Raw genomic sequence first — 27867 nt, 5'->3', positions numbered from 1 at the left:
CAACAAACATTACCACTACACCGGTCCCAATTAACACCACTACTAGTGAACCAACGACTATAACGACACCTCTCCCAACAAACATTACCACTACACCGGTCCCAATTAACACCACTACTAGTGAACCAACAACTATCACGACACCTCTCCCAACAAACATTACCACTACACCGGTTCCAATTAACACCACTACTAGTGAACCAACGACTATCACGACACCTTTCCCAACAAACATTACCACTACACCCGTTCCAATTAACACCACTACTAGTGAACCAACGACTATCACGACACCTCTCCCAACAAACATTACCACTACACCGGTTCCAATTAACACCACTACTAGTGAACCAACGACTATCACGACACCTCTCCCAACAAACATTACCACTACTCCGGTTCCAATTAACACCACTACTATTGAACCAACAACTATCACTACACCTCTCCCAACAAACATTACCACTACACCGGTTCCAATTATCACCACTACTAGTGAACCAACGACTATCACTACACCTCTCCCAACAAATGTTACCACTACACCGGTTCCAATTAACACTACTACTATTGAAACAACAACTATCACTACACCTCTCCCAACAAACGTTACCACTACACCTGTACCAACAAATACTACCACTACCCCGACGTTTACCACAACAACTGAATACCCCGGAATTACAACCGTGGCACCCAACACAACAACCTCGGCCCCAACAAACATCACTACTACAGCCCCACCTAGTGACATCACCACTATTGCGCCGAACACGACAACGACATCATGGCCAACAATTACAACAAATCCTCCTACAAATGTTACAACTCCTGTCCCTCCAACAACAGAAGAACCCGAGTCTGAATCCGATGAGTCTGATGAAGATTGGGATATAGATGATCCTGAACTTAACGAGCTTCGCAAGAAGTTGGAAGTGAAGGTTAAAGTGAAGGTCCAGCTGTCGAAGAATAAAAAGAAGTACACGCACAAGCACGAACACAACCACACCATCACGAATTAATTCGTATTATCTTCATCATTATAATGTTAATGGTTTTACGATGCTGCCTTATTAATTGTAAAATGCAAACGGCTCATTTTGTTGCGTTTATTTCAATTAAATGTGAATGCTTTTACATTTTTGCTTTATTTATCACAATCTGACCCCAAAACTACACAAAACCGAAACTTGTACTTGTATTAATATATCTTAATCGACAATGATAATTTCGATCGACAAGGGGTCGAAAAATATGTAACTCATTAGACTTGTGCGAGTAAATCAGCTCTGGACCGGTTCACAAAGAAATTGCTCATAAAACTTTGAAACGTTGAGCTGCGACTCAACAACTACATTAGCAGCTCACGGCACTGGAACTGACAAGTCGCGAATAGCCCGGTGACTCCCAACTCACGCAAAATCCTCTGTGCAGGTACAAATCTGCGAGCCAATTCACTGATCTGCATGAACCGTGCAAACCGTGAGCTGATCTGCAGCACATCAATTTTAGTTGAGTTTCTATGTTTAGAAGCACTAATCTTAACAGAGTCAAATTTTGACCAATAATATAATGACAGTTTGACGGTTAAATGTTGCCATTTACATATTATCGAAATCTCATAACATATACGATGACAAAACATATTTGTATCTTGGGTGATAGTTCAAATCCAGGATCTGCAGATTACAAACCAAGTGCTTAACCCCTGAGCCATCGACTATCATTTGACGATTTAATGATTGAGAGAAAAGTAAAACCTTTCTATAACATCAAAAAATGTCCAAAACTGCAAATTCATAACATTTTCTAGCATTAAACGACAAATTTCCTCTACATTTAACTTTTAACTTAACTGTTGACATTAAATTTTAAATTTACAAAAACGCATGTTAATTCATTATTTTCGAGTGCGAATAATGTTTTAAAAATTAAAATTGTTTATCGTATTATAAAAGAATATTTACAACACTTTATTATACAAAAAATAACACAATGCTCTCGACGATGTTTTAAATTTTCCCGCCATGATACTGTTTCAGAAATAAACCAATGGGCCGCTTTTTGCGTCGCCAACTTCACGTTGGCATGTTGATAGAGTGATCGTTCACTGCGATGTTGGCAGCAGTGTCGGCTGTTGCAAATGGTGGATTGCGTTACTTTTTCTCGTGCTCCGTGTAAAATATTTACGTAAAATAGTGTTAATTTCGTGGTGCAGTGTTTCTGACTTACAGAAACATGTCGGAAACACTGCCGAACAACAAAAAACAAGTGCCGAGGCAGTTGGTGAGTGTTTATTGTTAGATTTTTACGTATTTAGTCCCGGGTGACGCCATGGTGGCTTTATCTGGGATCACGTAAACATGAAATGGTGCATCGCTGCATCGTGTATCGATTTATGAAAGTTACGGGAATGTTATAAAAATTACGTCAAAAGGTATGGAATCAAAATGACCATCGCTCACGAGGGTCATCGGACTTTATTTTTTTTCGATCACGCCGCGATCGAGTTCAAAACGCGGCGGCCGTCTGCATTCGCGCATGCGAGAAGGTGTCAAAATCTATAATAGTTCCGGAGGAGATCGTGAGTTTGTAATAGCGACAATGATAAAGAGCGGGCCGTGGAGCGGTGCGCGCGTCAAAGACGTCGTTGTCGTAGCATACTTAGTGGGCATCTGGTAGGGACGAAGGCGTTTCCCTCCCGCGGCCGCCGGCCGAGTGAAGGAGGGCAGGCGGCAGGCGGCCAGGGGCGTGCGCGCGGCGCACTGCGACCACACGTTGACTATTACTTTAATCTACTTTGTTACTTAACTAATATTCTTCTGAATAATTCCTTCACGAATAATATATGGTCTGGTGACACATAGAAGGACATTGAGAGTCTATGTCCTGCCGACAGACATCCTTTTTGTTTACAAAGGCAGACTGGCCTAACTAAGTTTTAAAAGTTTTATTGCCTCTCGACTCAAGTTACTTTTCGATTTTATTCATTCTGTTTGACCTTGCATGTAAAAAGAAATAACCCAATTGTTTTAGAAGTAATTTTTGAATCTTGAACACAAAGTAGTCACCATCTTTTTGTCAAATAAACCAGATTTAAAAGGAGCGAAAGTTTTTAAGATTGATACTTTGCTTTTTAACTGTAATAATAATTCCTTTATGGAGTATTGACAAGCCACAATTTAATTAAAAATATATTGACTGTAGAAAAATATGTAAAGTTACATTGAAATAATCATGAGTATAAAGTATTTCAATAAAGAAATGCTAACTAAGAAATTGGTAAATATCATTTATGAGAATTTGAACTTGAATTTGATAATTAAAGGTATAAAAATGAGATTATATTACATTTCATGTACCAGCGGGAACGCAAGCAACGGAAACTGTACTCGGATGAATGGGCTCTTGGTGATGATGAAGCAGAAGGTGGTCGTGGATTTTCACTGGCTGACAAACTGGAGAGTCCCAGGTTTGAACACACCGGAGCTGTTATTGAAATGACTGGATCAGAACTTACCATTTCATATCTACAGAAAAATGGCTTTACTACTCCGTTACTGTTCAAGGAGAAAAATGGATTGGGATTGAGGTAAGAGTTTCTTTTTTGTTTAATAACTTTTCCATGGTTAGATTGGAGTATATTTTGTTTAGTTGAATGTGCTAATTTCCTTGTAGTTGAAAATTTAAATTAATAAAATCGTTAATTAAATGTAATTGGAATGGTAAATATTGTGTTGTTAATTCTTATTTAAATTTACCTTTTTTAAACTAACTTTTCAACCATAAACAACATTCATGATGTTATAGGTACTTGGGATATGATTTTCGACACTATTGTTTTGGATATAATTTATTTTTACGACACACAACTTTTGGTTAGGTTATTGTGTTTTTTTTATAAAAAAAAGTTCAATTACTCTTTTAACCTAAAACACTTGTGTTAAAATTTAGAACTAATGATGCAAAGACATACAATCATGCTTCTTACTAATTTTGCTAATGTTTTACCTGTAAGTTTATGGTTTATTTTAAGTTTTTAACTTGAAATTTCTGTCAATCAAATTGACAAAAGGCGATTATGAAAGTTTATTTGTTTCAAAAAAGTTATGTGTGGCATGAATTGCAGTAGTGTGCGAACTTAAAATTGTAATTTCAGCCGATTTCAATTTTATCCTTGTCCAGTATCAGAGGTGTTTATCAATATACAACATTTTAGTAAACCAAAGATTAATTGAAACACTTTAAAGTTTAAAAAACAATACATATAATTATGTTCAAAGTATATTTAAAGTAGGTCGTAAGTTTTACGTAATTATTCCTTTATCACATTTGGGCCTAAATATGTTCGGCTGTTGACGGGAAATAATAAATTTTGTTTATATTGGTATTTTATAATTGTATAGTGAGTTTTTCTTACACGTAGATTCGAATATGTTGGTTACGAATTTTATGTAGAACTATCTGTTCCCGTGCGGCTTCGTCCGCATCAAATTATAAAGAAAATTTATTTTATTATATCATTTGTCAAATGATCAATGGCAAATGTCAAAATGACATGATATGATGACAAACTATGGCAATCTTGCTTCCTTAATGTTGGCAGCAACTTAAGGTCTCTTTCCCACATTAGGGTTTTTATCGAAAATATTTACCCCTTAGTTTAATGGCGTAAAAACATATAGTTTAAAGTGTGACGTAAGTGTAGGGCTGACATCTTAGGCAATACAGAAGAGTATGTTTACGTTTTATTATAATAGTAAAGGTAGTATAGACTACAATTATGATTATTAAAATACTAAACTAGAAATGCCTATCTAAACTAGAAAAATTTTAATGTGCGATTGCTGTGTGAGGTTTCAAAATCGGTTTGTTGTTTTGTTAAAAAGCACGTTCCTAACACCAGTGTTGGAACTAGCGACCAATTACTGTTATAAAATCCATTATGCCGCGGATTTTCACTGCCGAAACACGTGTTCAATAACGCAATTCCATCTCTCTCATTTTATTTGAAAATATACATTTACAGAGATGAACAAATATCAGAACAAATCAAAATTGTGTAAGAGTTGTGTACAAATTGTTTATTTATATTTAAGAGATAAACCTTGATATCTAAGGGCATCAAAAGGTATGGAACGTAAAAATATACAAAAGAACATGTCTAGAAAATACATGCCTTAATTCCGAAAATAAATTCGTAAGACCTTTTAAACTTGGACTTAATTATTGCAATGAAATATTTTTTCAGTCTTCAGGAACTTCTTTAGGATAATAACATGACCTACTCCACAATCTGGCAAACTTTACGATATTTGATCTTTGATAATACATATCGATAAAATAGCAGGTAGCTGTTCAAAATGTAACCAATCTTAAATTATTTCTTTAGGTTTTAAAATAAATTTGCTGTTAGATGAAATTAATTTAATTTCCACGATTTATCTGCTTCAAATTACTGTTATATTTGGACTTGGTATATAAACTATTGCTATCTCGTTTGTCAAAGAAACAGAGGCTTTTCTCTTAATACAGATAATACGAAATATACATTAATTATTAATGTTAATGTAGTAGTATTTTAATTACATATGAATACTTTTCTCTAAAAATATTCTTAAGTTTCAGGCACCTTTATTTTTCGGGTTAATTGTTATTGTCTTTTAATTTGTTACCCACTGAACCAAAGAAAGTAAACGTTTTGCACGATAACCTAACTGACCCGATGGGCATAAGTAAAACTAAATTATGATGAGATACTTGGTGCCCTCAGTTAATGCCATTTTGTATATCCATTAAGTTTTTCTATTTTCTGACAGAACCAAACGATAGAAGCTCCTTTCACCCGTCTAGGCATCATTATTTGACTATATTTATATCTGTTTTATTTTGATTTGTAGCCTAAAAAAACAAAGAGAACGCTGAAAATCATTGTTGACTTTATAAGTCGCCCACTTATTGGAATATATTCCCTACAATAGTCGGGAATATTGTCCAATGACAAATGACAGTCGTATCACCCAGGATATAAAATAAACGATTCAATCTTGTTGCACAAACATCCGTCTCGGATGCAAATTGGCTTTGGGACCGTCTACAGTCTTGAAATACAAGGCTACGACGCACCCTGTATACGTAACTTCGTAAAAAAAGATACGCAGTTTACACCATTATATATACCACAACTTTCAGTTCAGTATAGTTACAAAATCATTGTTATCTCTTGTTTTCACAAAGGGAATGATAGGGACAACATGTTTTGTTACAAGTGTTTCGGTAGTGTTAATCCGCGTTTATACAGGCTATATGCAAGATGCAGGCCGACAAAATCTGCGATGATGCGAATTTATGAATTTTTATCTTGTTTGTTCGGAATATTTGAATGTAATTTAGTGTTGATTTACACTGTCATAACATTTGTATAATAACATGTGGTTTTTTCATTCTCTGTGGAAATACAGAACTATGTTTTTGTATATCCATAATGGCATTGGAAGCTTACGGTTATGCAACCAGGAATATATTGTTATTTGAACTTACGTGAAAATGATTAATTGTCCTTAGGTATAAGGTTTTTTATAGCATCAAATACATAATTTTATTAAAGGTATTATGTAATCTGTCTGTACTATTATAATAAAGCGTAAACACACACTTCTTTATTGGCTAAGATGTCAGCAATCACAGCATATTTTCGAATAACTCTTTTTTTAACTTAGGGGTAAATATTTTGGATAAAAGCCCTAATGTGGGAAAGACACCATAATTTGTTGTCAAGGTAGCAAGGTTGCCATGGTTTGACACCATGTCATGTCATTTTGACATTTGCAATTGATAATTTGACAAATGTGAACAGTAAAATGTAATTTTTATAATTCGATGCGGATGCAATCGCATGGGAACAGCTAGTTTGATATAATGTAACAAATAGTTTTGATGTTTGTATTGTAACATTCTATTGCGAAACTCTATGAATCAAAGATATTCAAATATATAGAGAAGGCATAGTTGACACCACATTGGCAACATTTTTCACATAATCATCACTAACGCTATCTATTGATAGATCCTCAAAACCACATGTCAATCTAATTGTGAATGAAAAATCATGTTGTCGCGCTTTTTTCAAAGAGGATGAAAGAGATATTTTTAACTAGTGTTTGGGAACTTGAGTCCACAGTATAATTGCGGTTGTTCTTATCGGGTTTTGGAACCTTTTGTATGTTCGCTAATAATGAACACGTGGCATTTTTGTTTCAATTGTAACATGTAATATGTTTTAGCTTGGTATTGTAATATGTTTTTGATTTGTTCTTCATACTTTTATCATAAAAAGGATTTTTTTTAAGCTCGAAAACTACTAGAACTATTTCAAAAATTCTTTTACCGTTAGAAAGCTACTATGTAAATGCCATAACAAAGGCTTTGTTTAATAAAAGTTTATATTTTAATTATAGTACTTTTTTGTTTTTTAATTCCGCGCTAAAGTTGCGGGAAAAAGTTAGTCATTGATAGTTTAGTTCATCTCTTATCAATCGATTCGCCGAGTTTAGTCTTGATTTATCAATAACTAAAGTACGCTCCGGCGACACACGCTATAATGTAACCTCACTGCATCCAATTTACATTTGATCAACAAAATATACTGTTTAAGCGATTTTATATCATAAACGAAGGTGATAAGTTTGATTGTGGATTGTTTTAATTGAATGTGCTTTGTTATTGCTGGCAAAACTTATTGCAAGGATCGACTTATTTATACGTTTGCTAATTAAGGGATATAAAATCCTCATCAACAGCGGCGATAGCAGGTATTTTGAGTTTGAATGCGAATAATCTGTAGGCATTTTTACTTTAAATTAATTGATGATTGCCTTTGTGTTTTATTTTTCAAATTCTAACGAAAGTTTATAGCTAGTGGCAATAGTGATAAAGCCACAAGAAGTTTTTCGCATGATTAAGTGATGGTGGAATTCTTACAATAATGGAGTAGAAAAGAAAAATCCTGTGTTTTGTTTACTGCCATCATCACCATTTTTGGCATTTGCAAGTTTTCTTATAAAATCCTAACAACTTGTCACTCATTACCTTATTAGATTAATAAGGTCGAAGCTTGCGTTTTCTACACTTTCCGTATTTGTACTAGTATTTAAAATAAGTGTTAATGATGTAAAATTGAAATAACCGAAATATCCGATGTAATAAGAGTGCCGGCACCATTGACTAAACTATCGCACAACTGTTTAGTCTCGCTTTGATTCCTATGAGCTTATTTAGAGGTACGCGCACACTACTCAATTTTTATTTGTGCATCTTAACAGCTGAATAGGCTGCGAAACAAACGACAATCAACAATCGAACAACTGTTGTGCTACAGTTTAGTCAAATGTGTTTGTACTCTGTTAAAATTTTCCCTACAAATGTTATATGTAAAAGTTTCACTGTATGAAACACAAAAGCTTGTACTGACGCAACGAAAAGAGCCTAGCATCTGTGAATATATTCGTAAGCCTGTATTGTGCGGAATTAAGAGTAAGCGGTTCTGACTACACAAAGGCTTTTAAATATCACCACATTGGTTATATGGTAGAATGTTGCATACAAAGAGATTCAAAAAATATATAGAGCAGACATAGTTGACACTTCAATTAAAACATTTTTCACATAATCTCACTAACTATTAATAAATCCTTTAAAACCACATGTCAAATAATTAATTACAATAAAAATAATTTCCAATGGGCGTCTTTTAATAATATTTAAAATATTTATAATTAATTTTGCAACACTGTTTATTTTATAAAAAAATATGGAGCTTGTCATAATTTACATATAAAATGTTATAATACATGTCAATACAAGGACATGTGGTGGCGTACTAAACTTGACAACTGATATAGTACCATTCTGAGAAAGTACCGATAAAAAAATCTTTATGCCTAGTCTATATATTTCTTGAATGTCTTTGGTGTATATTACTATCTTTGTTTTTTCAGTGGAAATGAAAGGGAGGACACGTTCTAATTTTATTATCTCTAGGGGAAACCGAGTTTCCTTCATGTACTTTACGTATCCATTGCTTAACCTTTGTTTTGATTTCAATCTGTCGATGTGATGGAATGACAATTGAAGCATATCTAATTGATGCGTCATCCTATTTATATCACATACAAGTTCCCAGTTCCTATACTCGGTCGTATGTTGTCTCAGAAATTTTTGCCTTAAAATATATTTTGAATGAATGAATGAATGAATGAATATGTATTTATTGCCACATAAAAGGACTTTTCGAAAGAAAACATATTTACAATCTAGGCAAAAAGGTAGCCAGCTCAGCGTATGCAGGAGGGACTAAGTCGTTCCTGCGCTGATTTTCAGCTGGCTCCTTCGCACTCAAGTAACACATACCTTAATTATTAAGGGTAACTGACCGTACTAATTACATACATATGAAGAAAACAAAACAAAAATACACTATATTATCTACATTTGACTACTACTTGCTTTGAAAGAGTCGTAATAGTAATAGATAATAGATAACGCTGTAGAGGATTATGTGACCTAAATATCTAAAACATTGTTGTAAATAATTTTTTGTTTTGACTTTATTTAAAAATTTTGAATTTATATAACGCAACGCTTACCAATTGTAACGAGTCATACAAAATTATATACTTTAGTAAGTATATAAATTGCTCAAAAAACGCTAGTTTTACATATTGGTTTTAACGTAAATAATTATTTGTTGATCGAATATTCATAAAAGGTGAAACCGCATGTTCGTATCTATTTTTGGGAATGGCCAAAAGTTCAAACGACAATATCCTTGCAATTATTTATTCACTCACTCACTCCATAACATTAATCACCAATCCGTTTTAAAATAATCAAGTGCCGATACTTAGAATGCCTTCCTAACGACTACTCAACGAATGACCCGTCTCTATGGTTGTTTTCACATTTATATGTTCACCCTACAGACCAATCCAACGGAACTGGACGTTCGTTCAGTTGTCGTATTAAAGTAGGAAAACATTTAGTAACAATTCATCAATATACTCTAAAATTATAAAACAGATTAATATTAATTTACCCATGATTAAAACAATTATGTGTTCTAAACTCGATTTGCAATAATAAGTGAATTATTGAACTTAGGGAAGCTAGTCAAATGCACAGCTAGTCTTGAGTCAATGCAAGTACTATTACTGCATGGATTACGTCGTCAATGAGCATATAATTATAAAATAGGTACAGAGGACCCTAACACTATTTAGACATTAAATGTATAAAGTGGAGGCTGCCACCCTCTGGGGGAAGGGGGTGATGTAGGAGCATGGATTTTGATTCCTAGGCGCTTTCTGTATTGAAAATAGCGAGAAATGTACCTGATTTATTGGCTACATAACGTGATATTTTCGCTATTAACTGCCGTGAAGGGAAAATGTTTTTTTTTCTACTTTTGTGTATGCCGTAACAATTTTAACAACACATTCCTTTTATATTTTCACGCAAACGGTAATAAAAATTCTACGACCATTTTGATTCAAAGGAATTGCCTAAAATAAACTACGTCATGATTTTTTTGCTATAATTCTGGTAGATAGATACGTTTGTCATTTCTTCAGAGATCTTATGAGAGTTGATATGTTTTTGTGTGAATGTTTCGTCAGTGGAAACTAACCACAACTTTACAGTATTTATTGGGATCGCGTGACAAGGGTAAATTTGTTTGTCAGAAACGCATGGTGACTTATACAACTGATAATTATACATTGTTTGTAAATACGTTGAGTAAAATTAAAATATATTTCGACCACGTTATTGACATTGTTTTTTTTTAAATACCTTTAGTGGAAGTCTAAAGTTATTTAGACATCGAAAAGGGAGTAATGACTGAGATGACTTATGATAGAGTTATGTGGAGGACAAAAAACTGTTGCGCTGACCCTACGGGAGTAGGATAAGGAGGCTGATGATGAACTTTAGTGGAAATCTAACAGCCTTACAAATAAACGCATTATAAAGTTAAGTTTATAAATAAACAGAGTATAAGCAAATATTAGTACAAATTTTACTTGTACTCGGTTTATTCCTAAGTTTAACTTACCGCGTTTATTTTTAACGCTGTACAAGTTTAATAACAGAGAATAAATAGCAAATTATAAGCGCGGTATAGCGAGGCTTTAAATGAATAAAGACTGAACGTTAAAAAACCAATAAGTTTCTAGGAAAACCAAAAAAATATAGTCTGATGATTCTATTTCGTAGAGCGAAAAGACTATCATGCTCACCTATTCGTCATTTCTAACAACTAGTAAGTACTCTAAAAAAACGCAATACCTTCAAACTCCAGAAAGCGTTGGTTAATGAAGTCGCCAAGCTTTATTATCTGTAAGGAAAGGTAAAGCGGCCGACGTATCTAACAATGTTCACTTTCATAAATCACTTTGTCGATGCCACAGGCGGCTGTAGTTTGTAAACGACCTACACTTTGATCTATTTAACGAGTATATAAGAAATTATAGGTTACTCTTTACTTGTGTATCAATAAACGATTAGCGTTTATAACATGTTAGGGAATAGGGAAGCCATTTTATGAAGCAACTAAACTGTTCAACATTACAAGTTTTCACTGTCAAAACATATATAAAAACATATTGAAACACCTCTTTAAAACGAAAAGATAGCAGTGTGTTTTTAATGTTTTTTCGGTAGTGGAAACTATCTCTTAGTACATATGAATAAAAATAAATAAACTTATTGTAATATTAATATTGTTTCAGGGTACCTACAAGTAACTTCACAGTGAACGATGTGCGTATGTGCGTGGGTTCGCGCCGCCTTCTCGACGTCATGGATGTCAACACACAGAAGAACATCGAGATGACAATGAAGGTGAGTGCTTTCCCTTAATGCGTAGAAAGCATGCAAATTAGAGGAACACGTTACATGTTACCATGGTAACTATGCCCATACATAGCCTGCAAATTTTGTTGATTTGGATATGTTTAAGAAAAAATATTTTGTCAAAGCTTAAGTATGTTTGCTTAAGGACCAACAACTTCATAAAATCGCTACCCCATTTAGATCTTTAGGGTAAAACCCATCAACCGTCCTATACTTAAAAATTGAATCGTTTAAATTTAAAAATAAAAATTTATTTGTATAAGTTTAAAATGTAGGATAAAAAAAGTTATTTTACTTTACATGACCATGACCTACTGATCGACCGGCAGTAAATAGAGATCAAGGATTTCTCTTTTAAACGCTCCTAATTTACTTATCTCGTTTTCTTATATCCATAAATGTACGTATACTGCTTTTATTATCACCTTTACCATCAACATTCACTTACGTTTCACACAAAACATATGAAGTATACAAAAAAAAAAGAAAAATTTAAGTCAACATTTATAGTAGGCGTCGAGTCTGAATAGGGAACGCTACAAGCACTAACTAATTCAATCACAAGAATTCGAACTATATAGACTTGAGGCTGCATACAAAGCATTTTTAATCTACGTTAACAGATAAAATTGCATAATTTTTTACAATTGACACAAAGAAACTGCAATTTAAATATGTTTAAGTTACCACATAAGATAGTTTAACATGGTAAAAGTGACCACTTTTAAAAATTACTTAATCGGTCATACATATAAACAATATGACCATAATAAAAGATGTAAGATTTATTATACTAAAAAAAAAATATATATTTTGTTTTTAGTATAATAAATCTTACAGATGTTAAGTGTTGATAAAACAACCTTACCAGTTTTTCATACCGATAAGTGTCCAAGAAAAGTCATAATCTCAGAAAAAGCTTATTTATTCTCCTTAGTAGGAATGATTAATAACTAGCTGTTGCTCGCGACCTTATCCCCGTGAAATTAAAAGTAATGTAAAAATATAGCCTATGTTACTCACAGATAAATTACCTTTTGGTAAATTATATTAATTATGGTGACAGATTTTTAAAATCGGTCCAGTAGTTTTTGAGTTATTTCAATATAGAAAAAAAACAAACCTTTATTTATATATTAGTATAGATTAAAGTAACTATAAAAATTAGTTTTACGTATCAAGAATTTGAACATGACACGGTCGAGTCGTAGCCTTTATTATAGCATGAAAGTCCCATTGTTGTCCACACTTTCCAAAGAAAACCAACTGTTAATCCATTGTAATGACAATCATAATTTATGTAGTATATAAAAAATGCACCAAGTATACATTAAAAATCATTTACCAAGCACCATAATGTATTAAAATGCATCTAATTTTAAAAAAGTATAAAATCAGCTTCTTTTTGCTAAATATTCCGGAGTAAATTAAAAGACTGATTCAGAAGTGACATTGACGCTTTAGAAAAAATGATGTAAAAAAAAATAGTTAAGTATTGACTACCACCAAGTGTTAGAAAACAATTACAGTAAACTAACAAAATGTTAACCAAAACAAACAGTATTATAAATAACATTAATGATTAATCAAAAGACAACACCACTATCTTTGATAAAGCAACAGAGACTTTCCTTAAACAAACAAAAGCTATCTAAACAACAGTGTAACTTGGCGGGAGGTATCCCACATATTGCGAAGCTCGCGAAAAGCTTTCTCGGGACTATCAAACAATGACTCATGTAAATAAATTATCCACATATTAACGTAGGATTATAACTTCAAAATTGTAACACGTTTTGAACTTAATCCTCTATCAGGTTTCATACCTTAAATATAAAGATAAGAAATCCTTTAAACAAAAGCGACAATGTCGACTAAATCACTTTATCAATTCGACCCGATCTCAAATGAGACGTTTTCACGTTTTTCTTTTGGTATAGAACTATCCTTTTAATCTTTGTGCGTCATTTGGTGTTGGGCATGGTTTTAGTATTGGTTACTTGAATATACATCACTTGTCTTATGTATTATGAAACTCTATCCTAATCTTTCCAATTTGGTAACCTAATAATCGAATACAGAAACCCACTTTAAACGTCGCTTTGTATGATTTCAAAATTTTAATGGAGTTATCATTTCACAAATTTTAATATTTCATGATATTCGGCAGAAATAGTTTGACAAACATAAGTGTTATGTCATGATAATACTAGAAGTTAAATTTAGGTAAGTCTATAAACGACTTTGTTCCTGTATGCCATTTTAATTGAATGAAGCATCAACTTTAGCGTGCTCAAAAAGGGCATAACATAAAACAAAGAAAAACGAGACGCACCGGTCGTGTAGAAAGAAATTCCCGTATTGTAATTGCGCTAATTCAGCTAGAGTTGCATAGTTTAAGCATGGTCGGAAATAAACGATCTATTAAAGTCGACAATAAAATATACGTAGTTGTTAATGAAATAGAATACCGTGAAACATTTCTTACATGCATTAGTTTAAATAAAACAATTAGGTCTCTCAATTTCCTTAATGTTTGAGTTAATTCTTTATGTATTCGAGCTTTGTAAAACTGCGTTCTCATTGTTAGTACAAAACCGGTAACACCCAGCTCTGTTGACGGGGCATGGCCGATTGCCGCTCTGCAGTGCTACTTGTAATGCGCAGCTGACTTCGCGAGTTTGCGCAAACCGGTGTGCCAACATCTGCGCAAACATTGTTGAAAGGTTGGCACTCCTGACGCAATGAGTTTGGTTCAGTTGGCGGTCTCGCATACACCCACGTAGACCACTCTGTCGGTAGGGCTTTATCATGTACTGTATGTCGTAGACTCACACGTAATGTATTCGCAGCGCTGTATTCATTATCATGCAGTCTATATAAGATAATAGATAGAATGTAGGGCTTTATAGTACGTTTTAGGTTTTACTATGACATTTTAATGATTTTAAAATCAAAGAAAAAACAAAAAACTTGATACCTTTGTAAGCTGTCACTGACCTTTTTGGCAAACAAAAGTTTGTCTAAAAATATCCACGTTTTTATAAAGTAGCTTGTAAACGTTAAATGACGTCATACGTACACGTAAAGGGAGATTTATTAATACCTGATACTAACTATGTTTAATTTTATTTTTAAGGCATCAGTTTTACATTTGACGAATAATCATTTATTAAGCAGATAAGACTCTTAGGTGTGATAAGTGACTACAATTGTATTGGGAGTAAGAACATTTGGCACACTGCCAGTCGTGTAATGACTGATTACATTGTGATGAATGGAAGCACTATTCATAACAGAGTTGCAAATTGTTTATTAGTTCTTATTAGCGATAAACATTTTGGACTGTTCCGACGAACAGTTAAATCTTTAAGAGATCTCATATTAAAGAATGTAACTGTTCTGAGACAATCGCTATAATAGCGAAGTAACCCTTTCACTGAAACATTTCCTGTACATCATCTCCTGCCTAATCTACTTTCCCGTTAATTACAAAATGTGGGAAAGGAAGCGGTCTACATTTGGTTATATCAATAGTAATATAATATAATATAATAGTTCCATAATATTGTGCAGGATTGGCAGCGCTATTACGATGATGCGAACAAAGAGCGCCTGTTGAACGTGATCTCGCTGGAGTTCTCCCACACCCGCCTAGAGAACTATGTACAGGCGCCGCGTATAGTGCGCCTGATCGACTGGGTGGACACCGTGTGGCCGCGACACCTCAAGGATCTGCAGGTATAGTATTATTCAAAGTTAATGATGGCTCGCAATTTCACACCACTTTAGGAATACGGGAGATAACCTTCTCAATATGCCCTCGACCTATTTAACTAGGAGCCGTAATAAACTTTGATTCTTGCAACACCAATTCACATTATACTTTATTTCAATTCATAGGTTAAAGTTCGTGATTTCTAAATGTTATTTTCAGACGGAATCCACTAATGCTTTGGATGATATGATGTACCCCAAAGTACAGAAGTATTGTCTCATGTCCGTCAAGGGCTGTTACACGGACTTTCACATCGACTTTGGCGGGACATCGGTGTGGTACCACATTCTGAGAGGTAATATCAATAATTTATAGATCTTCATATGATTTCGAGAAATGAAACATACAAATACCTAGCGTTTCATCAGTTCAAGAACGAGAGGGATATTATAGTTTTACTTGTTTTTAGCAGTGGAAACTTACTGTAATATACTAGGAAAGATGGTAGTGGCAGAAAAGGAAGGAAATCCTAAAATTTCATTTACTTACCCAAAGGAATATTTACAGTGTTGTAGTTAATATGATATGGAATTAAAGTTCTTACATAATTTAATAATTATTTGCATATTTTAAATAAAAACTATGTTAAAACATAACACATTTCCTATGAATTTTACTTAGAGAACGTTAAAGTTTTTAAAAATTCACTTTTAAGATACTTTGTTACATTCATCAAAAAAGTTTCTATGCATGGTTATTTGTTTCATTGTGTTTACATTTTTCTGGTATATTTAAGGTAGTTGTAGTAAATTGCATTGTTGTATCGAAACAGTGAAAGTAAAAAAAAAATTTTTAAGGTGCGAAAGTGTTCTGGCTGATCCCGCCCACTGAGAAGAATTTGCAGCTATACGAGAAGTGGGTGTTGTCGGGCAAACAATCGGATGTGTTCTTCGGCGATACAGTCGAGAAATGTATTCGTGTTCATGTAAGTCATTATTTGAGAAACGTAATTTCTAAGATATTTTTTCCTAGTAAACAAAAATGACACTTCCTCGATGCCTTTTCCTCCTCCGAGCCAAAGCTCGATTGTACTTTTTAAATTTGAGACTTCGCAAACAAATAAACAAATGTATTGTTTTGGAATCGCAACATGAATTTCTAATATTTAAAGGATAATTTAGGTATACTATTATTTGAAATGCAATAATTTTATAATTTATTTGTATACTATTAAATCAATGTACCTTAGTACACAAGACAACGCCAATCTAAGCGACTTAAGAAATACAATCTCATAGAAGTTTGAACAAGTGCGGGACGGAGTCATGTAACTTACACAATAAGTAAGCAACATAGAGAGAAAAATCACAGATTTGTGTTGTCTTGTATACTGGCAGTATGGCTTAGCTTTTACTGTAATAATTTATCTCGATGATAAGTACAATATTGGGTATGTTCCAGCTGCAAGCGGGACACACGTTCTTCATCCCTACGGGGTGGATCCACGCGGTGTACACGCCCAGCGATTCCCTCGTCTTCGGCGGTAACTTCCTACACCAGTTCGGTATCGAGAAGCAGCTCAAAATTGCACAGGTTGAAGATGTCACCAAGGTAAAGTACTATTAAAGTATTTCTAAAAACTTATGTAACAATGATCCTAGTGAGAAAATAACGCTGTTTTAAGAAAATTTATTAAAGAAAGACATATTTTTACGTACAAAATATGAACGATTGAAACTATTTTTGAATTATATGTTGTCTGTGAAATATGATCAACAGTTATTGAAATGTAGTAGACTAGTTGTCGCCCGAATTTCCGTCCGAGCGGATTAAAAAAACTTAGTAACCCATGTGGTCTTTCAGACTTCTACGTCTATACCAAATTTAGGGGAAATCTATTAAGCCTTTCTAAATTTAATTACACATAACGTTCATCCATCTAAACTTTCGCATTTTTAACATATGTAAGATTATGTTTTACAATAATTAAGAAAATGTATTGCAGGTGCCACAGAAGTTCCGGTACCCGTTCTTCACGGAGATGCTGTGGTACGTGCTGGACCGCTACGTGATAGCGCTGCTTGGCCGCACGCACCTCGCGCTGGAGGGCGCGGCCGCGCTCGCGCACGCGCCGCCCCTCGCCCCGCCCACGGACCACGTGCATCTCACGCAGAACGAACTACACGGATTGAAGGTTAACTGTCTGTGCTTTTATACTGCACATATATTTTGTTTTTTTAATCTATGATAAAATAGTGATGACTGAAAAATTGTGTTAAGAAAATTTTTACAACTAAATGAGGACAAAATACATGTAAGATAGACGAAATTTTGTCACCCGACTCGATAGTCAAGAAGTTAGATGGAAATTTATAGGTAACTAGCTGTTACTCGCGATTTGAAATCTTTAATGTTAAGTCACCGAATTTTCAACTATGTAAAAAAAAACAATCTTAATTTCAATTTCCAGTATCTGCTTAAATATATTAACAATATACGTATAACAGGCGATAGTGATGTACCTACACCAGCTGCCGGCGGCGCGCAAGTCGGTGCCGGAGCTGCTGAGCGACCCCATAGCGCTGGTGCGCGACGTGCGCACGCTCGTCGAGCAGCACCGCCACGACAAGCAGCACCTCGCCGTTACCGGAGTGCCCTTGCTTAAAGGTACATTTATATATAGCCGGGTATTACTCATAGAGCGTCGGTGGTTAAACATTTGAGTCGTAATCTGCACATTTCTGCGAAGAAAATCAAAGATATGTGTGAAGACAACCGGTAGTAGACCAGCGTGGTTGACTAAGGGGTCTAGTCACTTTGAGCCACTTAATGCGGACCTATAGGAAGATGATAAATGTACTGTGCCTGAGACATTCACGAAAGTACTATTAATATATCTTTAAAGCACGCGAAAGAAATTTTGCTGTGTAAACATACCATAATTAACAGATTTAACTGTGTACCTTTACGTGATCTAAGAAGCGAAACTCCGCCCGCGTAGCAATCAACATAAGATATAGTCTCAATCATAAATAGAAATTTAATAGATCTATAGAAAAAGAGTTGTAGTTATTTCAATGTATTTTCAATGTAATAAATGTATATCAGGTCCCGAGGAGACGACGACTGAGCGTCGTCAGTCGAGCGGTCGCGGCGGACGCGGCGGTCACCGCGGCACGCCCGCTCGCCCGCGACCCGACCATGCCAACTCCGCGCCGCGCAGGCGACGCACCAGGTACACTCACTGTAAACTGTACCCATTACACAACTGGTCAGGAAACTTGCGACGAGTGTACTACACAGTGGGCTAAAAGCTCGGTTTACGTAAACATATTCATCTGTTTTGAATGTCTACGTAAGCCGAGATTTTAGACCACTGTGCCTCGCTCTTCTCAAGTTTCGTGACTTCGGCCTAATACCCCATTTATATAGTCACTTTTATAACAGGCGTTGAAGTAATACAAAATTTCATTGTATCTGCTCAAACGACAGCGCTTTTATATCGCGCAGTGATTAATTTTGAGCGCTAGGCAAATTAAACAAAATTTTACATTTTCCGTATGAGTGACAGCGTCAATAAGCGCCATTGCTGAGCGTTATAAAATGCTCCGTGCGAATAAAAGGAACACTTACCATAAGAAAATTTAATCATAACTTAACAATCGACGTTAAAAACGAAAGATATATTATTCCGTCCCCAAAAGCAAGTTTTTATTTTATTTTAAACTTTGTTATATTTGTAGATGCAAGAAGTGCGAGGCGTGCCTGCGTACGGACTGCGGCGAGTGCGTGTTCTGCCACGACATGGTGAAGTTCGGCGGACAGGGCCGCGCCAAGCAGACCTGCGTCATGCGACAGTGTCTGCAGGTGACATACATTGTTTCTCTTATACTTAAGAACTGTACAGTCGGGAAAACTCCCGGTGTGCCAACTTAAAAGCAACATCGTTGTTTTGAAACGAGAAAAGTAATAAAACTAATACAACACAGCTTATATATGTATCTGTACGTAAAAAAATTGGGTAATATACGGCTAATTTTTAAAATTTGCTCTTTTGTTGGCACCTCTCATTGCTATCTAGTTATTTGTAAGGAGTTTGTCTTGTTGCAATGAATACGGCAATTTTTCCTTAAGTGGATCACAGCGGATTTTCGAGACTGTACGTACTTGATGGAGCAATTTTCAATTCTCTCTTCTGAAATTCTAATGTCTTAAAAGATTGTTTAAACGAATTTAAATTATTTTGATGGGAATATTATTTTTTTTTATATCTGCGCTCAAAGTCGCAGAAAAACACTAGTTTGTGAATACAGGTAGATAAATGCATATAGCTAGTTTGTAATATGTATTTTGTTATTTCCAGCCGATGTTGCCGGTGACGGCGTCGTGCGCGGTGTGCCACCTGGACGGCTGGATGCAGACGCCGGTGGCGCCGCAAGCCAAGGGTAACTCCGGTAAATCATCACTCTAAACATATAATACTTTGTTTTATTAATAATTATCAGTTCCCGTGTAACAGACGTTGTAGAAATTTTATTTTATTGTTTACATTCTATAACATATTCAGTTTCAATTAAAATAACCAGGGTGATTTTAATTATTTGCTGGTATTAGAATACAGTTTTTGTTACCATTCCATATAAACTTAATGATTGTGCTAGAACATGGTTTATAGGAATCGTACCTACAATCAAAAAATCGAATACATTCTTATTTCTTAATATTATAAATGCAAAAGTTTAGATGGATGTTTGTTAGAATTTGTAGTCTATTAGAACTTGTAAACTACTTAACGAAACACATAGGTTACTTAGTTTTTTTTTTCAATTCCATTCATACGGAGTCGTTTTTGAAATTTATATATGTATATTTTAGGTCGCAACGGTCCGTCAGTGCTGCGCGAGTGCTCCGTGTGCTACAGCATCGTGCACCCCGGCTGCGTGCCGCCCGGCGGGCAGCTCAACGAGGACCTGCCCAACTCCTGGGAGTGCCCCACTTGCACCAATATGGGACTCAACCACGACTACAAGGTATATCTTTTAACCTGTATAACCCTAAAAATATAGTTAGACACTAGAGATTACAATATTAGTACATAAATTTAACCCTTTGATCGCTGCTGAATATTCTAGATGTTAACGTGCTTGTCACTATATCTTTCGACCGCATTATCATAAAGATAGATAAGAGTAGTCAAGCGACTATATAGACTTTGTTCGCGTTAAATTATAAAATAATAGAAATATAGCCTATGTTACAGATAAATTAGCTTCCTAAAGGTTTTTAAAATCGGCCCAGTAGTTATTACGTAAATCAAATACATACAAATCCTACTTTATAATATTAATAAATTAGTAGATTAGTAGATGAATTATATGTAAGTTTTTAAGGTGTTAATTTTTTATCTTATACTTAATATTTTTTTCCGTTGAATACTAGAAAAAATTCTTTACTTTTTTAATAACTTACATTTTTTTTTTGTTTACAGCCCCGTCATTTCCGTGCGCGTCAGAAGTCGTCAGACTTACGTCGTATCAGTGTAGGCTCTGATGTCAGTCAACTTGGACATCATAACAGTCTTCAGGTACATCACTATTCATTTCATAAGATTCCTAATTGCCCTACTCAGGATCGTTAGTTGTTCACTAAGGAACTATTGTGATTTTTCCAGAACAAACTGCAGCTGCCCCCGCCTGCTCCCAGGCCTGTCAAGTCAGAAGCGGGCTCCGACAGCGAGGGGAAACACGACCCCTTGCATCTTAAATCTGAAGATGGTAACTACTGAATTTAAGAAAATTAAATACATTGCTTTAGGCTAGTGATACTCGATACAGATGAGTTCCACGGAGATACCGGATCTTTATTCTATTGCACAAGAGTAAACACCATATAATCCTGTCTTCTCCCTTAGAAATTAGGGTATCTTTTGAAGAGACCCCCCCCCCACCCTAGATACCAGGAAAAAAGTGCCCCTTTGGGGTTAGTGTTACGACTAATTAATAAAAATTGTTTGAAGTTTTACTTTTAAATTACGCACATAACTGCCTAATTTGACTAAGTTTTTGGATTTAAGGGTATAGTTAGTATAGCGCGGGTTAAAGTACAATATCTTAAACGCATTGATTATCTGTTGACTTTTAGTTTATGATATTGACTGAAATTAAATCTGATGTGAAACCCAAAATCCGACTGACGTTACAATATTTAATAGTTTAAATATATCTTTATATTAAAAATATGTTTGAATAACAGATATAAAGCGCGAGGAGTGCGGGGAGGGTGTGGCGGAGGAGGGCTGGGAGCCGTCAGCCAAGAAGCGGCGCAGCAGCCACGAGGACGAGGCGCCCAAGAAGCAGGCGCTGCGGGCGCACCTCGCGCTGCAACTGACGCACCACTCCGGGAAGGTACGTCATAAGGTATTGTACCCTATGTATTCTTACAACTACTTACTGCACCTATATCACTAACTTAGTACAACAACAGTGTTTCAAATACAATTTTTCTTAAACATACGTAACCCCTAGCATTTTTGACAAATCGTGGTCAATGAATTCTTATATGTATGCTTGCGAATTTCATAATGGGGATGTTTCCTAATTTTTGGAATAGCCTTTATTTTGTAGATAAACCATGTATGAACACGAAAAAAAATAGTATAAAATATAATACTCATTATTTCAATAAAAAAACACGTAAATAAAAACAACTCTTTCATTTCCCCCCAAAACGTCCCATGACGTCACTTCTTTGCATACGAACCTCGCGTTACGGCCTGTCACTGTCAATTTGAAAGAACCATTGATTGATAATACTCGTAAATCTTTGTTGTCTAAAGTTGTTTTTAGTAATGGAGATAAAAATGAAAAAACCAAAATGAACAGAAGGTGATACTTTTAACGTATTAATTACACTTGTTGCTTCTCGTGGAAGATTATGTTTGCGTGTAAACAGTGACTGCGTCCTACACCAGTGTGACCAGGTATAAATTAAATTGTACTATAAGCTACTCTTATGAATTTTGATATATTTTTCTTTTGTAATATTCATAAAATGTTTTGCTCATAACTTATGTCGTAATTATAAAAACACTCAATAATGGAGTCCTCATAATATAAAACACGCAAACTCAATTATTACAATCATTTAGAAAAAAATATAACTACAAAATGCACTGACATTCACTGAAGTTGGTCACACTGCCATGTTATATGCAAGAAAGTGACGTCATTGGTGTTTGAGATCGAGTAATGGAGGGTAAAAAATATTGCAGCGTTTTTAATTTATATTTAATTTGAGACAAACATTCAAGGTCTCTAAATGTTATTATAGGTTATAAAATGCTGTCTTTAAAATATTAAACATAACTTTATTTGGATTTGTAACATTAGGAAACATCCCCATTAAGTAATTATAGTCATTGCAGTGTGTTATCTACACACTGCAATGACTATAATTACTTACATATGGTGAAATATTATCAAGTCCATAATATCTAACAGAGAGAGGAGAGAGACAAAGATTTTGTTAAGATTTATCTACATAAATTAACATCGATTTTGATTTCGAAATTCATATTAGTTCTCTACTCTCTTTTGTGACTGTCTACAGACGTATGAATTAAGCTCGGCACACTCTTGTCGCATCAGCCGTAGTTATAATAATAGACTAAATTACACTTTGAATAAATGTAATGTAAAAAGTATTTTGTAGAATTTGAAGCGGCCTCTATACCCGGTGCGGCCGGCGGGGTACTGCGGCGCGCAGCACGCGGGCGTGCCGTGGCTGGACCGCGACGCTATGATCGCCGTCTTCTCCAAGCTGACGCCCATCGACCTCACCAACTGCTCCCTCGTCTGCAAGGCCTGGGCTGAGTACACGGTAAACATAACTAGAAAGTTCATAAGATTTCATTTTGGAATAAGTAATTGTGGTGAACGAAAGACGTGCGTAAGCCCAAGATGTATCCTACTCACGCAAATATACGCTATACTGCGTTACTTATAAACTATTTACATGTACATAATAGTGAGCCAGGACAGCGGCGAAGTCCGCGATCTCTATCTACTCCTCTGGGTTACAGGTGTCATTATATTTTTGTTGTGGTTAAAAGACCAATGTATTATTCACTGTTAGTCTGGGCATATTATGGAATACCAGCTTTCGCCCGCGACTTCGTCCGCCTGACGTGAAAAAGAAAAGTGAGTAGCCTATGTATTCTTCCATACTATCATTTACATCTATACCAAATTTCATCGAAAACCGTTCACCCGTTTAAGTTACAAACAACTATCCTTTCATTTATACTTTCGTATTTTTAATATTAGTACGATTGCGGTTTTAATACTTTATTCAAAACGAATTTAAGCTGCATTTAGTAGTAGTATCTTCTCAAATGATGTTATTACCGTGGTGTGTTTGTTGCAGATGGAGCCGAGCCTGTGGCGGCACATGTCGTTCGTGCAGGTGCGCGTGTCTGCGGCGCAGCTGGCCGGCATCGTGCGCCGCCAGCCGCACACGCTCGGCCTCGAGTGGTGCCAGCTGGCGCGCCGCCAGCTCGCCTGGTACCTACATTGATTGGATTAATCCTTTTATAGCTCCTAAGTAACCCTTCTCGAAATGCAGATGTCTATACACATCTTTGCTCCTTTCTCCTTGTCTTTGTTAACTGCAATTAAGTTACGTACCGTCTGTTCTAATCACAGTGAGTAAAATGACTTTTCGAATCGGCATTTTAAGTGTATTTTGGTCATTTAAAAATTAACTAAAGCGTGTAACATAGGTGATTGTTAAGGTTTTAAAACCCGGTATCATTTGAACATCACTGCAAAAAATGTTGACATTGGCATTTACTCGCTGCGATTACAAAACAGGGTTTAATACAAGGGCGAGTTGAAAAAATTAAAACTCAAAAATTATTTACCACTCATTTATTACTTTTTTAACTGTATAGTATACATGAGTAAACAATATCCCACCACTACCCATGTCCTCACCGACCCTCAGGTCATACTGGCACCTTTTTGACTCCCTACAAGTTATATGAGTAAACAGTAACATAATGTACTAGGTTGCTGGCCCGGCTGCCGACGCTGCGCACGCTGTCGCTGGCGGGCTCGCCGGCGGAGGCGGCGCTGGCGCTGCGGTCGCCGTCGTGTCCGCCGCTCACCTCGCTAGACCTGTCGTTCGCGCGCTGCCTCGACGACGCCAAGCTGCGCGGCGTGCTCGCCCCGCCCGAGGCGTCGCGGCCCGGCGGCGGCGCTCGCACCGGCGCCGAGCCATCGCGCCTCGCCGCGCTCGCCGTGCTGCGCCTGCCCGGCACCGACATCACCGACGTCGCCATGCGATACGTCGTACAGGTTACTCTTACTACATAACTTCTGCTAAGGAATAATACCAGTTAATGGGTTAAATTGACCGGCGATAATACGATCTTACAGAAAACGGACCTTTTTTTGCTTTGGAGGTAAATGTTAAGATACTCCACTCTTAGGTTGAGGGAGCAGGGTAATGTGTAGTTTAACCCACTGAAACGTCGTCAGTAGCCATTTTTAAGTGCGACGGTCGGGGAATCCGGTAGAACACTGCGTTGTCCTTAATACACAGATTTAACGCCCTCTCAATTTGAACAAACGCTCCTTTTCCGATTCTACGGAAAAGTGGGATCAAACCAAACTGTCGTTTTCTTGGAATATAAAACAGTAGAGCTAAACTGTAAGCTATTAAAATATTTTATGCTTTTGTAAATGTGAATCAGGCGCTACCGAAGCTGTGCGAGCTGGACGCGTCGTCGTGCGCTCGGCTGACGGACGCGGGCGCGGCGCAGTTGGCGCACCACGCGCTGCAGCGGCTGTCGCTGGCCGGCTGCCGCCTGCTCACTGAGGCCGCGCTCGACCACCTCGCGCGCTGCCCCAACCTCGTGCGGTCAGACACCTCCACCTTGCTTAACACTACACGACGTTATCCTCTTTACACTATTAATGTTCCTGCATTCAAAGCCAAGTCATAGTTTTTTCCCTCTGTCGTCCTTGATGGTTACTACTAGTGTGACAGGCGAAACAGGAGGAAGAAACCTTACACCTTATCACCACCATATGTAGACATTTTGTTTATGTTTTAGGATACACACCCTAGTAAATCCCAAAGGTCCGCTTCGCCTATTGCCTACGAGTCTCTCTTATTTGCATTAAAAATTAAATAAAATTAAATGTATCACGTTACGTTTACAGTTTGGATCTCCGACACGTGCCGTTGGTGTCGACGCAGGCGGTGATCAAGTTCGCGGCCAATTCGAAGCACAACCTACACGTGCAGGATGTGAAGCTGGTGGAGCTGAGGAAGACCTGATGCGAGACCGCGCCCGAGCCGGCGCCACAGCCCCAGACAGAGCCCCAGGCGACACCTGAGGGCCAGCCTGAGACTGCCGTGCTCGAGGCCCCGGCCCCTGAGGCCCAGCCGAAGTCCACTTCAGAGGTCCAGCCAGAGTCTGATCCCAAGGTCCAGCCTGAGTCCACTCCCAAGGTCCAGCCTGAGACCCGAGACCCTGAGACTCCGGAGACAATGGCAACTGAATGACTTCCGTGAATATTGTGATGTGTAGTGTAGTGTGTCAGTGTGTTGGTGGCATAGGATTGTGTGATGTCATTCTCATTCAGTTCCGCAATAGTTCTAGTCTAGTTCAGTTTACGTTAGGTAACTGACATTAATCTAATTTTTCTAAAGGTATTTTGTTAATGTTTTTATGTTGGTGCCCTTTTCCGTTTGAAAAGGCTCGATGAACAATCAGGGTATTAAATGTAACGAAAAATTCAAAATTTTTATTATGAGGCTTGTTTGTTCTGTACCATGGCATGTTACACAACATATCGAAATTACTGGCTATGCTATCAACATACGATTGTAAATAAAAGACTTAAAATAAGCCTAATGTGTAATATTGTTGAAGTGATACAGTTTAAAAAAATATATATTAAAGCTCTCAAGTTGAGCAGAACATTTTTAGTATTTAAGATGTATGTATGGATTGTATGGATACAATTCAGCTATGACTATATTAAACCAAATATTGTAACCCTCATGAGCACGTCACATGTTAAATTAATTCTGATGGGGTATAGCCGAATTAGTGCAATAAGTTTTTGTACAGCGATCCCGTTTCCACTGCCGTAACATGTACAATACGTCATCCCTCCCACTGTAAAAATAGATATGTCATTCTATACAAATATACCCTCGCTATATTGCGGTAAAATGTGGAAGGAAATGTAGATGTGAGATATTTCTTATAATTTGACAAAACTTTAGTATATTCAAACCACAGGATTTTAAAATAGTTAATGAGTATCTGTATACATGACTAAAAAACCCTTTGTTACGAGACAAAACTAAATTTTACTAGATATTTCATCTGATTTATGATCATATTCAGAGGTTTGGTGTTTTAGATAGATTTCACTAAATCTACACTAAGGGATTCCCTTAGTCACTGTACTCTGAGTGACAGATTGTGGGAGTTTTAGTCAATCTGTTAACATTAGCAATGTTTAAAGTTCATTAGTTTTGATAATTTCATTTTGTAATTGTAAAGCCTTAAACATGTGATATGCTTATATCAAGGAATGTTTAATTCTAGTTAGATATGTGATAATCGTCCTAATTGCGATAATATCTACATATTCTTTATTTTATAGCATGAGACAAAAAAAATTTGCAAGATTTCATGACAAATGACAGACAGGTGAAACTAAATAAAAATTCAACATATTATTTTTCTTTTCTAATTAATTGCACTTGCATCCAGCAATTGAAAATTTTAAAAAAAGTATTTTTTATTTTTTGAAAAAGTCAAAAAAATAATTTTAGTTGTGAAGTTTAATTTTTTTTGTTCACTTTTATTCTCATGCTATAAGTAAAGAAATATAAATGTATAGTAATTAATAGATAATTAATCAGTATGTAAATATGATACATTTAAAAGTAATTTTAGCACTATACAACTGTTGACAAGTGAATGTAGTTTTCCCTCACTAAAATTACACTTAGGGAGATCTCTCTGCTTAGTGAAGACCCATATATTTTTGTCTCTATAGGCCAAATTATTTTGCATAAATGTAAAGGATTTTGTTATATTTTTTAAGTTTTTTGTCAAATTGTCAAAAAACCTAGTGTGTGATGGCCCTACAATAGGTATTTACATGTCAATATAACATTGTAATTGTTTGGTTCACAACTAATTTGTGTGT

At 36.0% G+C, this 27867-nt stretch overlaps 2 protein-coding genes across 5 annotated transcripts in view; both read left to right on the top strand.

The window, feature by feature from the left end:
• LOC106106703 (mucin-2-like) overlaps positions 1-1137 on the top strand; it is a 3356-nt gene extending 2219 nt beyond the window's left edge. For 2 of the 3 annotated variants that reach the window (XM_013287354.1, XM_013287347.1), the window contains exon 6: positions 9-1137. In XM_013287354.1, the coding sequence (XP_013142808.1) occupies positions 9-1022 (1014 nt within the window). In that variant the 3' untranslated portion in view covers positions 1023-1137. The other variant, XM_013287338.1, reaches the window with a different exon arrangement.
• A 979-nt stretch (positions 1138-2116) lies between these two features.
• LOC106108319 (jmjC domain-containing histone demethylation protein 1) lies at positions 2117-27441 on the top strand. Of its 2 annotated transcripts, none has more exons than XM_013289461.1 (21): positions 2117-2286; positions 3366-3592; positions 11787-11898; positions 15487-15651; positions 15848-15983; positions 16486-16613; positions 17090-17239; positions 17634-17822; positions 18136-18295; positions 18737-18863; positions 19372-19495; positions 19992-20082; positions 20504-20658; positions 21117-21212; positions 21300-21402; positions 21881-22032; positions 23339-23506; positions 24053-24189; positions 24696-24984; positions 25383-25549; positions 25855-27441. In XM_013289461.1, the coding sequence occupies exons 1-21, from the start codon at positions 2239-2241 to the stop codon at positions 25970-25972; spliced, it is 3042 nt and encodes a 1013-aa protein (XP_013144915.1). In that variant the 5' UTR covers positions 2117-2238; the 3' UTR covers positions 25973-27441. The 2 variants fall into 2 exon arrangements, with proteins under 2 accessions (XP_013144915.1, XP_013144907.1); XM_013289453.1 differs by having other exon boundaries at positions 21881-22044.
• The last annotated feature ends 426 nt before the right edge of the window (positions 27442-27867 follow it).

This window comes from Papilio polytes, unplaced genomic scaffold, assembly GCF_000836215.1.
Source record: "Papilio polytes unplaced genomic scaffold, Ppol_1.0 DF824269.1, whole genome shotgun sequence".
Lineage (NCBI taxonomy): Eukaryota > Metazoa > Arthropoda > Insecta > Lepidoptera > Papilionidae > Papilio > Papilio polytes.
The sequence above is the reverse complement of the archived record's forward strand: the minus strand, read 5'-3'. Positions and strand labels throughout refer to the sequence as shown.

Coding starts and splice junctions, on each gene's coding strand:
- LOC106108319 (XM_013289453.1), top strand. CDS start 2,239: ATGTCGGAAACACTGCCGAACAACAAAAAACAAGTGCCGAGGCAGTTG. Junction 2,287..3,365: donor AACAAGTGCCGAGGCAGTTG/GTGAGTGTTTAT, acceptor TTCATGTACCAG/CGGGAACGCAAGCAACGGAA. Junction 22,045..23,338: donor CCGGGAAGGTACGTCATAAG/GTATTGTACCCT, acceptor AGTATTTTGTAG/AATTTGAAGCGGCCTCTATA.